The sequence below is a fragment of the Colletes latitarsis genome, chromosome 11 (assembly GCF_051014445.1).
Source record: "Colletes latitarsis isolate SP2378_abdomen chromosome 11, iyColLati1, whole genome shotgun sequence".
Taxonomy (NCBI): Eukaryota; Metazoa; Arthropoda; class Insecta; order Hymenoptera; family Colletidae; genus Colletes; species Colletes latitarsis.
In genome coordinates, this window is record NC_135144.1 from 20,734,628 (window position 1) to 20,750,987 (window position 16,360).

At 43.7% G+C, this 16,360-nt stretch overlaps 1 protein-coding gene across 2 annotated transcripts in view; it reads left to right on the forward strand.

Moving 5' to 3' along the window:
- Positions 1 to 4,717: 4,717 nt before the first annotated feature.
- Positions 4,718 to 16,360, forward strand: part of LOC143347374 (protein-L-histidine N-pros-methyltransferase) — a 38,052-nt gene continuing 26,409 nt past the window's right edge. For both annotated transcript variants that reach the window (XM_076776455.1, XM_076776454.1), the window contains exon 1: positions 4,718 to 5,326. In XM_076776455.1, the coding sequence (XP_076632570.1) occupies positions 5,090 to 5,326 (237 nt within the window). In that variant the 5' untranslated portion in view covers positions 4,718 to 5,089. The remainder of the gene's footprint in view (positions 5,327 to 16,360) is intronic.

The window sequence follows — 16,360 nt, forward strand, 5'->3', positions numbered from 1 at the left end:
TTTTCTATGTTTCGAGATGCATTTCTCTGGTTTATATTGCTTCTAAGTTTCGACACAAGACGTAACGAATTAACCCTGTTGTAGGAGGGTCGACGGTGACATCGTGCGTTCGTTTTCCGAATAAAGAACGGTCGTTTGTTGCTTTTGCATCGAATAATTCAATCGTTGATGCCCAGGCAGAGGCGTCGTCCAGCCACGTGGTTACATATACATATGACAGAAGCCAGCGAGGGCTCGACTTTGGATGCCTCAGGGTACGTAAGACGTATATAGGCTCCCTGTCTTACGCATCCTGCCGCACACGGGGCATACATCACTCCACGTGTGAACCCTCACCACCACCACCTCATCGACCTCACCTTTTAGATACCTCGTTCCCGTCATCGTTCTTCGGTGCGCGGCACGAATGTGTTGGTAATTATTGTTACGAGGGATAAGAAGAACGAGCCGGAAGAGAGAAACAGCAGGGATCGGTGCGTGGATCTTCTTTCAGCGTTCCCCTGTAATCAGACAGCCGGACCTGGCTTCTAGGTAGGAGGGGCGAAGCGAAACAGAGAGAAAGAGAAACTGAGAGGCGTATTAGTGTCGTTTCTGATTTAAGGCGGCGCATAGATGAGTTTAATCGTTTCTAATAGATCCTTTAACCCGAAAGGGTTGCCTTTGACTTGTCGTAAACAAGTCCGGTGGCGAACGTGTCGATACGCGAATTCTTTATCGCATAGATGCTGATGGTATTAAGATGCACCGCAAGTTTGTATTCAGTCCTCGTGTCAATGACCAAAATAATCACGGTAAATCGTCTGCACAGTTTCATGAAAGTATTCAAACGATTACATATTCCTAATTGAAATTTACACAAACCTCACAGTGCAGTAAATATTTTGAAACTGTCGTATATATCGCGTATAGGAAATATGCGAGAATAACTTGGATTTAATAGCATATCGGAGGTCACAAAAGTATACGAACTGTACATTTAACATTAGTTAATAGCAACATTAATTGGACCTTTTGCTGTTATTACATGCTTCAATAATCTTCTGTTTCAATTCTTCTTTCGATGTAATCATTGTATTTCTTAATTTTCTTTCCACCTCATCCCATAGGTGTTCAATGGGACGTCAGGACTGTACAGTAACCATTCTTGAACAATTTTCAAAAATGTTTCCGATCCGAACAAAAGAATTCCGCCACGAAAGGAAAGATCGATTCTTCAAATCCATGGTAATTCTCGGTTTCATTTTGTAGATAGTCGCAACGACCGGCCAACAATTTGCACGCGATCGCGACTTTTCGTTCCATGGGTAATTGAAACTCGGTAACGTTGGTAACAAGTTTTACGCGCGAAATAAGAAAGTGGGGGCACAAGTAACGCACGGGTACCGGGTACCTGCTAGCGGGTGAACGTCGAATTATCGTTCCAGCAATTATCGTTACCCGGGTGTAATTAAATTATTTCTCGAGGGCCCCGTGGAATTTAACCCGTTTTACCGCTTTTAGAATTTCGCCCGATAGCACGATTGTACACACACAAACCACGGGTTTCAGCTACGTAATTACGGGCGCGATAATTCATCTGGTTGCTTAAGTGTGCGTGCGTGCGTGCGTCCGCGCATGCGTGCGAGTTTCGTTAATAACGGTTTGCACCTCTGTCCGGGCTAATTAATGCTTCCCACCCCGGTGCCGTTAATTACCGTGCTCCTCGAAAAAAATGTCCTTATTATTTTAAACACCGGCTTTCGGTTAAATCTGGATTCGTCGATCGCAACAGTGTAGAAATCGTTCCGTTCGCCTTGTTACCGTTCCTCTTGCCCGGTGAACGATAAATTTTCAACGCAGAAGGAGAACTTTCGGATGGCTGAGGGGCACGTTTTGCGCTGCTTTGTCCTTTCGACTCCTCTCTCAGCCTCCCTCGACCACTTTCCTTTCTACTTCTCTTCTCCGTTCACCGCCTTCGCTCTTTTCGTCCTCCTCGCGGTTCCCGCTTCTCGGCCTCTCTGCTCCTCCTCTACAAATTTACAATGCCCTCGCTTGTAATAAGCGGTTGCGCGCTTTGTTCACGATTATGAGCTCACTTCAGGTACCGAGGGGACTTATCGAGTTAAGGCTCTTCTGTGCCCGGAACACCGAAATCTTCTCTCTTTGAAACGATACTTCCCGTGGAAAAAACGATTTTCGTTTACCCTTGTCGCTTAAGATTCGCGCGTCCAACCGATTGCCACCGTGCAATAATCCAAGAACGTTCACGTTGAAAGAGGGAAAGATTTAAAAAAATTTCTTCCATTCGAGTTACGTTAAAGAACATATAAGCACGTGTCTTGAGAAAACGTTAATTACATATCAAGCATACGAGACATCCTACCGACAGTTTACTTCTCTATTATCGTGTAGAAAGGAACATAGGCGATCAAATAGTGACAAGATGCTGTTATCGAGTAAAAATCTTTGCAAGGATAGCATTGTATCTACAAAAATTCATGTATTTTTATTACGTATCGTGGAGCAGGACAGACACAATCTACGACACGATCACTATCCAGCATCTACGTTTCTTCGAATAAAAAGTACAATACGATTTCGTCGCTTTAAAGCCCCAGCTTCTTAAGTGCTTCGCGTATGCGAAGCTTCTGTATACCCCGAGGAAAGATTAGGGATTCGAATCAGTGGAATGTACCACGAGGCAGTGGCACGCCATGCTTTGTAAGGGGGACACGTGCACCACATGTTTAAGCTTTAAGTGACAGGCAGAGTCCAAACATGTCGTGGACAAGTTAGAACTCACACAACTCACCGCGGTCACATTCTTCTTCCACCTTTCAGGATTCAAAATACTCTTCTCGTCCCGCGTGTACGAAACCCCGATTAATTAAAGGAAGGCCAGCCGCCATTGTGAACTATTATAAATTTCAGACCACCCTTTAGCGAACTAGAAACAAATTGTCTTGTGGAAATTCAACAACAACATCGTTTACCAAAGAACGAAGATATTGCTTGCTTCGTTACGCTTTAAATTTTTTAATTAAAAATCGAAGATAAGCGTTCAATAGTATGTACTTATAGAATTAAGTAGAAACTAACGTTTAACCCTTAAGTGGTCTCTCAAATTGGTAAATGGGAAGTAACTCTCCTTTAAAACATTTAAAAAATAATAAACTAATGGAGGATTACACAGATTTACAAATTTATTTACAGCAGCCCCAATAATCCACTTAAGGGTTAAGTTTCCAGTTGACATTCAATATACAGGGTGTTCGACCACCTCTGGGAAAAGTTCTAATGAGAGATTCTAGGGGCCAAAATAAGACGAAAATCAAGAAAGCAATTTGTTAATTGAGGCTTCGTTAAAAAGTTATTAACGTTTAAAGTTCCGCCTGTAGAACAGCTACGTGCGCATGATAGTGGTTCTCATTCAACATGAAAAATTCTACTTACTGACGTATCGACAGCCTCACAGTTTTCTGAGTGAGAACCACCATTACAGCTGTTCGCAGATTGCCGTTCTACAGGCGGAACTTTAAACGTTAATAACTTTTTAACGAAGCCTCCATGAATAAATTGATATTCTTGATTTTCGTTTTATTTTGACCCTTAAAATCTTTCATTAAAATTTTTCCCAGGGGTGGCCGAACACCCTGTATAGGACAAAAGAAAGAAATAAATAGTTTGGTACAACTATTGGAAAAATAAAGGGAGAAAATGCCACATCGCGAGTTACGCGAAATGCATATTTCTACCTTGAACAATTTCGAAATGAATGGAAAGGCATACGGAAGTCCGAGGAGAGGGTGTCATAGTGTCAGCGACGGTGAAAAATTTGCCAATTAAAAAAAATCTCATTTCTCCCGGTAACGAGGGGCGGCGTGCAATTAACGTCAGAGGCGAAAATGATTTATGGGGTGAGGAGAGGAGGGTGTGGGTCGTAGACGAGAGGCTAGCTTATCATAAATTAATGAATTATCAGTCCTCACTGGGGAGAGCATAAGGGAGGAGGTAGCGTGCTGCATCAATATGATATTTAAAATATTCATCGGTACACTTAGATGTTCTAGAAACTTTCCTACAGTCATATTTATTTCACGGAAAACTTTTATCCGTGTCTGTAACATCGTTTAGGGTGAAACCGCGATAAAAAGGAACCCGATGGTGTACCTACGGATCTAACTATAATAAATTTACTTCCCTTAAAACTTTGATTGTCGCGTGATGATTTTTTACGCGCGAAGCTAGCTTAAAAATAAATCGAACATTTCTATTAGTTCGTGAATAAATTTTGGCCAATTTTGTTGATAGCAATAGTGATTCGTAATATGTATCTACTGTTAAGAATTACGTCGATATTCCGCGATTCACCTCGACACATTTTTTAACCTTATCATTCTATCTCTCTCATTAACGAACGAGAACGCGTCCCTGTCTCTTTTCCTTCGCGCTAGCATTCTCACTCTCGATCTATCCATTCGTTATCTTTATTTTACTTTTTAACGAGTCGATCGTTTCTTCTCTCTTCCTTTTATTCAATATCTCTTTCGAACTCCTCTCGGATGAGACTCGAATCAAGGTCGCGAGAAAATTGAACCGCGCGACCTGAAAAAGTGGAATATGATAGCAAAGACACGCACGATCGAACGAGATCGTACATTTGCTCGCGACGTTCTCACTCATTAAAACTTTGGCGCGTTGCTTTGTCGCTCTGTGCAAGACGTCGATAAGTAGCGTTCCCACGCGTATTATTGATTTTATTCTTATCCAAACGTACGTAAGAAACGTTGCAGTTTCCAATCGGAAATCGTAACGCGTGTGAGCTTTTCATACGATGCATTATAGATCGTGCGGGAACTCGATACGACTTCTCGTATCGTGTCTCGTCCAAGAAAGCGTAACGTGTACGAACCGTTTAGCTGGAATATTCCTGCATCGTCGACCGTGACGTTATGGGAGAGACGCTTCGACTACAATCCACCAGGTGCCGCCACTGTTGCCAATATGGCCACGTGCTAAACGTGTTTACGTGAACTGCGTCATCTTTCGTATTTTTCTTACTCGTATAGCGATGTGTTGATCGCGAGATTACGGTGCCGAGTTTCATGACATGTGTGTACGCTGTCTAACAGTCATTAACGTGCTCCTTGTGGGCATGGCGGCTCCGGATGCGTCTATTCCAAGGTGTACCTGCGATGTTAGGAATGTGGTGACCTGTTCCGCTGTCAATCAGGATGCACCCACGAGTAGAGGCGTAAGAAATTATCGACCGCACGGAAGCCTTGCCAGAATACTGTACGACAAGCAAAAGGCGGACGAGCAACTCGAGGCATACGACAAAACTCAGGTGCGTAAAATGTAACTAGGTTACGTTTCTCGTTCGGTTCTGCACGTCTGCACCTAAACCGCGCGTATCCGTTCTTCGTATCGCCGCCTGAGGTCACGTCAGTGGTTTCAGGATCGTAGATACAGTAGGGTACTTCTACGAACGATCTCATAATTGTGTATTCTCTTTCTTTCTTCGTTCGTGAAATACTATAACGACAAGAACATGAAAATTTTCTACCGTGTAACGATTTCCTGTAAAACGATGCATCCTAATGGCAGTAAAATAAAAGTCCTCGATTATCGTTTCGCGTAATAAACACGGGCCACCGAATACGCTTACGCGTTTGAACGCGCTCGTACTGGAAACTGGATTATTCTATGAGTCAGATAAGATAATAGAATTTTGAGTGCAGCCAAGCCATACGTTGTTTTTGTATTTCGTTGACGACTCGTTCTGTGTTTCAACTTTAATCGTATTTAATTATAATACCACGTCGAAAAGTTTCATTCCGAGAATTAAGTTTTTAAAATCTGGTCTACACAAACTCCAAGTGCGCCGCACGGGCCAGCAGAGTAATTGGGTTGCTTGTAGAGGAAGCGGTCACAGAGGGGAAGGGACAGTAATAATTAGTACAATTACCGCACAAGGCCAACCACTGACTAAAACCTCTTTCCTCGAACGATGCTACTCAAGAGTCAAGACCGTGCTCGGTAATTACGGGACAATTACGTCCTCGATATTCCTGAAACGTCTTCGAAGCCACTTCGAGTACTGTCCACGTTCTTAGTCCTACACGTAAACCGCAAGTTCATCCTATTTATAATTACACTCTACGGTTGCTTTTTAATTTGACTTTTAGAACTCACCGCCAAACTTCAGACGGCCATAATTGTATACGAAGTAATTAGGGTAGGTCTTCGACCTCGTACGCAGAATTCATGACTTTGTACGAGTACTTTATTAACACGTTGGCCTAGCTCTGCTCGCCCAACTCGCTACTAATGACCGCCATTTTTTGGCGCGCCAACAAGCAGTCTCTGTCCACTTTTCTAATTTTTTCCACGCGTATTTATTTCGCAATTCTTTTGTTATGGAAGTAAATAGTTATTGGTCGTTCAACCCTTTGACTGTGAAAGACGTTGTTTTTAATTAACTTAAAATTTTTTGATCGTTCAAAGAAAAATCAAGTGCTGCCTTTTTTATCATATTAGTTGCACTTGTAGCGGCCATTGTATTGCCACTACGCCCTTGCCATGGTATGAATGGAAGCGGCAATACAATGGCCGCTACACACTCATAATTGTATGTTACATGTTTTTGTATACAACTTTATAAAATTTATTTGATATTTTAGTTTAGAGTATTTTACAGATAGTATTTGAAATATTTTCTCTTTTAATTTTACCTAGTTGTATTGACGTTAGAGACATTCTTTAAACGAGCATTAGTATTGATTATTTTTTGCTATTTAGTATTATACGTATAGTTTGAATTACGTCCGACGAAACGAGAAGACTTTTCGCCCGACCCAACAGATCGTTCTAATACCCTGTTACGTTAACAATGTAACAACCGGCCCGAGTTACTCTAAATTTAGCGCACCATCAGTACGCGATTATAACGAAGTGCAAAATCGTGGTATCTCGTGAACCGTTCTCGACGTATAGTTTGCTAGCATGAGATATCTCGTGAGCAGTACGCGATGCATTAACGTCAAAAGCGTCTCACGTTCCGCGTTTCGAATTCGTGCTTCAAAATTGTTCCCCCGATGTTTCGAAGACGAAATTTAATTATTATTTATTAAACATACGCATTTAAGATCACGTGCTCATGAAAGATGCAAAATTCTATTCTAATCGAAAGATAGGCGTCTCTATTAGGTTGGTACATATGAAATGTCGGTTTTTCTTTACATGTGAACGTTTGTCTCCCTGTTTTCGTTATGCTTTTGTTTCTGGCGTAACCTCGTTTATAGTCGTACCACCCCATTGCCAGAGTCATATTTTAACAAAGAAGATTTTCTCAAAAGTGTTCCCTTTTGTTATTTGTTTTGAATTTTATACCGAAAAATTGTTTTCGGTTACGGAGGTCAATTACGATCATTTTTGGTGAATAGATATACCCCCGAAATCTTGCGCATTTTCGAGAAAAAAATTCAGTACAGGCGGAACTTTAAACGTTAATAACTTTTTAACGAAGCCTCCGTCAACAAATTGGTATTCTTGATTTTCGTCTTATTTTGGCCTCTAGAATCCCCCATTAAAATTTTTCCCAGGGGTGGCCCAACACCCTGTATTCCTCGACCGACTTCCCAATATCCCAGTCTAAGGCAGGGCCTGCTAGAAAGCCTTACTGACGAGTCCACTAGCAGGCCCGAACGAAACGCACCCCCTCCTTTCTTTTTCTGTCCTCCTACGAATTTCCCGAGTTCCTACCCGCAGCAAAACAGCGCCACATATGCATTAAAATCTCGTTGGAAAAATTATATCGAAACAAATGGAGCATATTCTAATTAAATAAACAGCTTTTGTAGAAAGATATGCAGTTTTATATATTCGCTTAAAACTCCGACATTTCATACGCACCAACGTAATAAAGATAGCCTCGTGGAAAATACAATATGACGCGTGGAAAAGGACAACATCCGTCCGTGGGCAAGGCCCTACTGGCGGAAGTAAGAAGCTTTTATCGGTGTTTGCAAGAACGTTTCGCCCGCGACAGAGAGCAAATCGATTCGGAAGGCTGGCTGAGCCGCGTACTCGAGCAGGTGCCCGCAGGAAAAGAGAAGAATCCCATTCGGTCGCGTGAAACGAGAAATTTGAAATTCGTGAGGAGGGACGCCCTCGCGAGATTTCCTCCTACCCCCTCAGCGACCGAAATCGACGCTAGACGTCACTCGTTCGCCCCCCGCCCTTCTTGCACGCCCGATGGCACGCTATGTTTCTGGGGGCTGCCAGCGTCTAATATCCCTGAGCAGTCTGAAAACTTTACTCTCAGACAGAGTGGCGTGGATGCGTCGACCCGGTGGTGTTTCAAGGTTTTTAAAAGGCTGGTGTACCGTCGATATCTCGACGATGGAGAGAGACAACCGAGGGGGAAAAAAAGAAAGCGGAAAGAGGGAGTCGCGGAAGGCGCTGCTTTAAAATATTAAGTGACTGATGGATGAGGCTCCTGAGGGGTAGAACGAGAGACGGTGGCTACGCGACAAAGATATCACCGCCACCGAGAGACGTTTGCATCTTTTTCTTACGTCCCCTAGCTTTTACGCCACCGCGTGTGTCCCCGTTTCTTAGGAATCTTAACTTGCCCGCCCGTAGTCGTTGGCATTGTCGTCGATCCTCGCGCGTCCAGAGCCAGGCGTCGAGTCAGCCGATGGGTAAGCACGGAGCTGGCGAAACGCGTCCAACGACGCGTATCTCGCGCAGGCCCGTAATAATAATAGCAATTCTCGTGATAGTAATGTTTATTACCTTCAACGGGGGGGGAGGGGAGTTGTAAGGAACGACGTCCTGATTGCAGTTGACTTCAACGATTAATGATGATTTGCTTTCGCCGTATCAAATAGAATTTTTCTTTCCCCGTTAACGAAGGGAACGAACGAAATAAGAAACCGAGATCGCGATTTTTATCTAACGCCCTGCCCGCTTTTTGCGCCCCTTCCATTGCGTACGCGTCATTGAAATCCCGTGAAATTCGAGGATTCGCAATATACCGTTGAGTAATAGACGATAAGGTCGAAAAAGTTTAGGAAAGCGCGGCGTTGCGTAATGCAAAATAAATAAATGAAAATGTTGTCGGTTCGCGATTTATAGACTTTGAAACCTGTCTCGAGATAAATCTGGCGTACGATAAATATACACATCGAGTGCCCGGTGGCGAGCAACAGCACGTGACACGCATGGTTGAGACTAAATGACAATGTAAATAATATCGTGCCACGATACTCCCATTATGTCACGCAGTGAATACAAAAAAAAAAGAGAAAAAGGAGAGACCGTTATCGTTCGCGCGACGAGCACGCGGAATTGTTTGAGGAAAGAAGAGGCGGATGATACGGCTCGCGTTTATGGTCCAGCAACGAAATCTAGAATCTTTCACGGCGCTTCCACGGCCGGAATCGCGAAGGAAGATCTTGTCGGATCCACGATAAATCCAGATGGCCGGCGGATCTCTGTTTATCAATTCATATAATCGCGCGTGGCGTATGCGCGCGCACTCATGCGCGGTGGACCGGTCGCGTCGAAAAAAAAACTGATTTCTGGACTCTCTCTGCATCCGCTCGATCCCCGAACAGTCGTATTTATGTCTTTATTCGTACGCGGAATACCGGTTCCAGAGACGAACACGATCCCGGACGGATTCTTCTGCTCGCGGACGATACGCTTTGTCGCCGAACTTCTTACGTATGCGACGCGAGTGTCGATGCGAGGAGCGGACCAGACGGCTGATTTGAAACTCGCGGGCCAAAAAAAGCTTCAAAGACGAGTCGGTGAAATGAAAGATTTCATTACGTCCGCTACCGTTCCTCGGCGTCTCGCATTTTTGCCAATTACTTCTGGCTCGCGTCACTCTTCGTCGCGCAAACGTGCAAAAAAATACTAAATACAATTTGTGCAAATTCTGTTCGCGGCCGACGATGTAAAAAGCTTTTTATTCGCTCGTATAGGGGAGATCGGGATCAGTAGTAACACTTTGACTTTGGAACACAATAAGTCAAAAAGTATTACGCTTAGAATAACGATTGTTGTATGAAAATGATACCTCATTATGCCAAATAATACTCAAGTTATTAGGGGGAGTTCCCCTAAAACCGGACGGCACCTAGTACCGAACAGTAACGATATCTTTAAAGTGTGAAACCCATAAACAATAGTAGGGTAAGTTTCACCATGTTCTAGTCGCGCGTACACAGCTAAAAGAATCAGTTGATTGTTGCGTCTAATTAGAAGCTAGTATATCGTGCAATTTTTTTCGATGAGGAATTTTTTTCTCGAAACTGAGTAGGATTTCGGGGGTATGTCTATTCACCAAAAATGATTGTAATTGACTCCTGCAACCGAAAATAATTTTTTCAGAACGATTTGAAATTTTTTCGTCGAAAAATTTAGGCACCTACCCCCTGTCGATTTTTCTTAAAAATTCGTTTTTGATTTTTAGTAATTTTGTTTGACGCCCTACAGAAAAGTTGTCTAATACTTTTCTGTAGGTACCTATGAGCTCTACTTTAGAAAAAAGTTTCGTTGAAATATATTCACAATTGTAGGAGTTATGGCTGTTTGAAATTTGGACCATTTTTATGGGGTTTTTCTCATTTTGCAGGGTCAAGGACCAACTTTTCAAATATTTTTGCGATTTGTACATATTCTCCATCAAAATACGCGTAGTTTGCTTTTTTAAACATTAAAATCGTCCAATCCGTTCAGAAGTTATGACGTTTTAAAGATTTGCATGAAAATTCGGGCAGATATTTCTGGCCAGAAATTAGATTTTCGGTAAGGAATTTTTTTCTCGAAAATGCGTAGGAATTCGGGGGTATGTGTAATGACCAAAAATAATTGCGATCGATTCTTAAAACCGAAAATAATTTTTTTTAAACGATTTGGAAAATTTTTTTTCACCCAAAATTTCCAGCACTTACTCGAATGTTTTTCTCGAAAGTGGATAGGATTTCGAAAGTATGTCTATTCACCAAAAATGATCGTAATTGTCGCGCGTTACTATTGACCCCGGTTTCCCCTACACTTCCGTAACGCGCGTAACTCGAAACAACAGTTTCGAAAATAAGATTGCCACGCGAAAGGTGTTATCCTTCGCGTCTATAAATACGTTAATAAGGGTGCGTAGACAATTTTCATGCGCAGCCTGCACTTATCGTCGCCGGGACAAAGCATCGCGATATCGCAGCCGTTTCAAAAAGTATCAACAACTCGCGGCCCTCCGTTCCACGAGGATGAGAAAAATATTATCGTTCGGGGAGGACTATCGTCTCCGCGGACCGATCGATGGGGGAATGGAAGGCCTGTCATAAGACCGTGGAAAACGCTGGAAATCCCGTTGAAAAAACGTCTGGAACGGGGAGAGATGGGACGGTCGAGCCGCACACATCGTAATTTGCAAGTTATTTTGCACGGCTATACGGATCGGATAACGAAACCGCGGGACGGACACAGATCGTTATCGGCTCGTTCTCGAAACATTCCTCAGGCGCACGACGTAAATCCAGGGACGCACGTAACAAGAGAGTGCTCTTCCAGGCGTATTCACGCATGATCGATCGTACCCGTGCATCAGGGAAAAGGGAGTCGAAAAGATAATATCGGTTTTGCGTAGGTACGCCTATGTCTACCGATTCGTTTCGAATCGTTGGGGTCAGTGACGATTTTCCCTTTCGCAGCAAACGGAAGTAAATACAGAACCCGTTGTCCTACCTTTGCCACTAAAAATGTGGTTTTACGTCATAATTCCGGCTTATGGCGGCTGATCATTGCGCGGAACTTGTGCTCGTCGCAATTCGTACGAAATGGTTATACGCTCCCTTAAAACGTCAGACTACAGAACATAGGGAAACTTGCAAAACGTAAACACAGTCGTATAACCGTATGCATCGTCGAGAAACGCATCCTCGAAGCTACGATATTTACGATTTCGTCGTTGGAACGCTATAATTGAAATGCTATAAAATTTATTTTTATAAAAAACGATTTTTAGGAAAAACGCGAACGCTGCGGGTATCGATCGCCATTATCGAGACCGATGCCTGTCTATTGTCCTCCGAAACAGCAATTATATCACACCGGAGGATTGTTTCCCCTTTCGATACCCAGAATTCGTCGAATAAAATGGAGCTCTGCCAAGAGTAGATCGAATCGCGAGATCTCGGATTTCTCCTCTCTCGTCGTTTCATTTCTTTCTCCCTCGTCGGGTTCCTTTTTCTGGAAATCTCTCGTATTCACGGATCGAGAGGGACCCCGAAGCACGCGTAAACCTGGCGTAAACTGTGAACAATAAACAACGCCGTCGAGCAGTTTATGCTTTCAGCGAGGAATACTAGGGATGTTTGGCCGCTCGTACGTGGAGCTCTTCGGATTCCTCGGGCGTGTTGGATCGCGAGTCAAACGCATTCTCTTCCTGTGCCATTATGTTATTGCTGCAGGCGGCGGCGGTGGCGGGCGCGAGCCAACGGGCGTTATATTGGCGCCGTGAAAGAGAATCGACGCCATCTTTACACGTTTCTGAACTTATCGTGTGATTTCGCTAACGATCAAGCAACAAACGCCACCGAGATTAATTTCAACGACGCAAACGTGGCCATTTTTGTTTTAACGTTTTAATCTACCTGTGTAAAACCAGAGGTAAAACTCTACTTTTGATCCGTTATTTATTAAAAATTACGCTTTCAATTGTAAAACGAAATGACGTTTCACGTTCGACGAAGTTTACCGTGGGTCAGAAGTGACCCTGCGTCCGCCTTTCGAAAGTGACTATATTTTATTTTACACGGTACCCAGTCGTTCGTTTCTTCTTTAAAAATTAGAAAAAAAGTTCTCGTTGAGAAGGTGAAACGAAGGTATAAGTGTAGGATAAGGGTAGTACCCCTTTTTGGAAGGATCACGCCGTGAGCAATTCGAGCAGCGACGCTTGATTGGAAAAGCAGCGGTGTACAGAAAGCGTCGGTGTAACTAACCGTGAAGAGTTTTTCATCGAGATCGACGATTGGCTAACGAAGCCCGCCGCGCCTAGAATATCAGTTCGTTTGCGCGAAAAGAGAGACGTTCCCGACTTTCGTTAATCCGGTAACTCGAGAGGCGGCGATAACCCGTGATTGCAATACGATGTAGCTATTTTCATATAGGATGTTAAAAGAAAAGAAAAAGCTTGTTCGTCGTAAGCAACGATTATTTTACAATACTTTTACTTCCACGTTTGGGAAAGAAGAGTAATATATTAGATCGTGTAACAAGCCCCGTCCGTGTTTCTCTATAAAAATATTGAATAATACTAATTTTATGTGGATCTTATTTGATCAATGATAGTTTGATGTTTTTAAACAATTTTACTCGGGGTAAAATGCGATTTGGTTGGCGCGTCTGTTCATTACTCACTGTTTCTACTTATACTGATGTCCAACTCGAACACTTACGCGCGACGCCATGCACTTTTAAACTCGATTTTCTTGAAAGCGAAGATTCTTATAAAGAAAACAACCGATTACACGCCTGCTTCCGTGTGTTGAAGGGAAGATTGCGATCTGTATTCGTTAAACACCTCGTAAATGTGCTTACCAACGATCGCCAAAAACACACATCCGACCGATTAGCGGTTATTAATATTTTTCAGTCGATTGAAACGGCCGAAAGGTTTTATATCACGAAACAAAGATAAATGAAGTTACACCGCTTTCAGAATGAATGGCTCGTATATTGAGAGTATTTGGCTTTTGTTAACGACAACGAAAGAAAGAAATAAAAGAAAAAGAAGAGAGAGACTCCATTTGTAGAAAGATCGAGTCTTTCTGTTGTTTGTCGGTGCGTTGCGAGACGTTGATTTAGATGACTGTGATTTCCGAGTTGGCTACTTGTTATCCGAGTCAGAAGGCGATTGGTGCGTGCTGTGGACTACACGGAAGGTGTGCGAATCTGATTCTCTTCTCTTCCCCTTTACCTGATTCATTCCGTCTCCCTCTGGCGCTGCGCAGCGCCACAGAAAGTCGCCACTAATGACGCAAAGAGGAATGCTGTCCGGCAGCGCACGACCACGTCGGTAGCCATTTGTAATTCGCTGAGAAAAAGTTGAGAAAAAGTCGAATCAAAGTGTGATGACGGAGGGGGGAAGCCCGGCTACCTGCAATTAGTGATGCATGCTGGCAGCCATAATTAAAATTGTATGGTTCCCCTTTCTTCCTCTCTTCTCACCTACCGTCTTGCTGATTTTCATATCCCTTCGGCTCCCTCTTCTCTGTCACTGTTCCAATTCAGTTGGCCGCGAAAGGTCGTCAGGAGTTCGTTCGAATAATAATCGACCTTCAGGATTCGTTACGTTACCAGATGCAGCTGGAATTATTGTCGCGCGTCTTTATACTTCTCAAGAATCAAAGACGGTCATTGCACACAATAGTTTCGTATCCTTTATATCGATTCTTCACGAATTCTTCCGAACGACGATAGATTCGATAGTTCCTAAGGGTAGTTGCGTTTGTCATCGTTCGTAGGATACGCTTTGAAAGAGCTCGAGGTGACGTTTAGAAGCCGTATATAGTTATTATATATTCGCTAAAGTAAATCTTTCGGTTCAATATCGTGAACTTAACATTATACGTTGTACAGTGAAATTACAAGTTTTCTTAACTAACTTTCAAAATTCTCTGAGAATATCTTTCCAAGAAACGAATATCGACGTAGGTAGCACAATTTCCTCGCGAATTCTCGTATGCTTCTGGGAATGGCGCGGCGCGTTTCATCAACTCGTACGATATAATTTTTTCACGATCACTGTATTGGTTGTGTTCGTGTGTTTATAAATGGAACACCATTATCACTCGCTTCGTGCGTATTTTATTTTCATTTTATTTACCGCCTTTATTACGCGAAACGCGAGGTACGTGAAATAAGAACGAACGAGCACCAGTACGTAAGAGAGAACTAAATATGTAAGAAACGAGACGCAGCTAAAGAACTGTTACGAAACCCTAGCCTCAAATTTCGATTAAACTCGTACGTAAGAGAGGTGGTGCAGCTAAAAAATTATTATGAAATCCTGACCTCGATTACCGATTGAATTTCTTTTGTTTCGAACGATGGGGCAAAAAGCAGAGTTTCGAGAAACAAAAGGTTTCGTTGGGCTTGGCGTAATAAATTCCACGACCGTTTCGTTCGACCCCCGATTTTCAGAATAACGCAGGACGAAGATGCTCGACTCTGGTTAAAAAGAAGCCATCGATTAACAAAGGTCGTGGTTTAAATCATAAATTCGAGAGGGCAAGTATACGCAATCCCGAGTAAAAGTTAATGAAGCACGGGGAACAAAGAGAGAACCTTCGGTAATTACGTTTTTATTGCAGTCTATTCTCGCGCCGTCTCTTGGTACATTGTATCGGTTCCGTGGCGATTTAAAAAATCGCGCAGCTCGGGCGCCCCATCCGACGATGACAGAGTCGACAGAATATTACAGAGGTTCGCCGGAGTTAATTCCCCGGGGCCGAGAAGGGACTGTTTTAATTAGAGAATCTAATTGATGGCCGCGTATGGTGTGGCTGCCGAGCAATCCATAAACGACTTCTTAGGGCCGCGCACCTGGGCAACACGGCGTTAATTACTCACCTTCTGTGGCCGGGTCCTTCCATCTCTCGACTCCCTCCCCTTCCCCCCACCCCCCCTTTTTTTCGTTCCTCGGTTGTTCTCATCGTTTTTTTCGAGCTCTCTCTCGACTCGTGAGCCTGAAAGGGACGCGGGGCGAAGAATAAAGGGAGGGAGGGGGCTGCAGGGGGAAAAAAGAGGAAAACGTTAGGTTCGCGCCGGTCGAGGAAAAAGGAAGGGGAGCGAAGTCACGGGGCCAGAGGGAGAAAAGAGAGAGGGAGTGAGAGCAACAAGTGTCTCCCGTCGCGAGGCGCAAAAGCATTCCTAATTACGCCCCTGCCCTTGGAGCGAAACGAGACAAAAAGCGCGTTGATTACATTTTCGTATAATTTCATCGGTCGGCTCTCGCCATTAAGAGCCACCACCGCGCGCAAATTAGATCGATTCTTTAATGCCCCCGGGGCCGCGTAATTGGTTCTCATTCTCGGAAGCTGACGATGAAATCGGATATCTGTCGTGTACCGGGACGGGTGGACCCTGGGTTGGACCAGTGGACCGGTCAACGTAATTGCTTCTCCGACTGTTTTGCGGTTCCGCGCCGAAACCGCCTCGTCTCCTGGCGGAATATCGTTAATGTCGCGATACGCGCCTTCGATAATGAAGCGAGAAACACTTTTTGCCCGGACACCTTGCGGGATGTTAATGAATCGTAACGCCGCGGCTGTTATTTTAACGCATTAACCCGTCGCGAAATTTACGG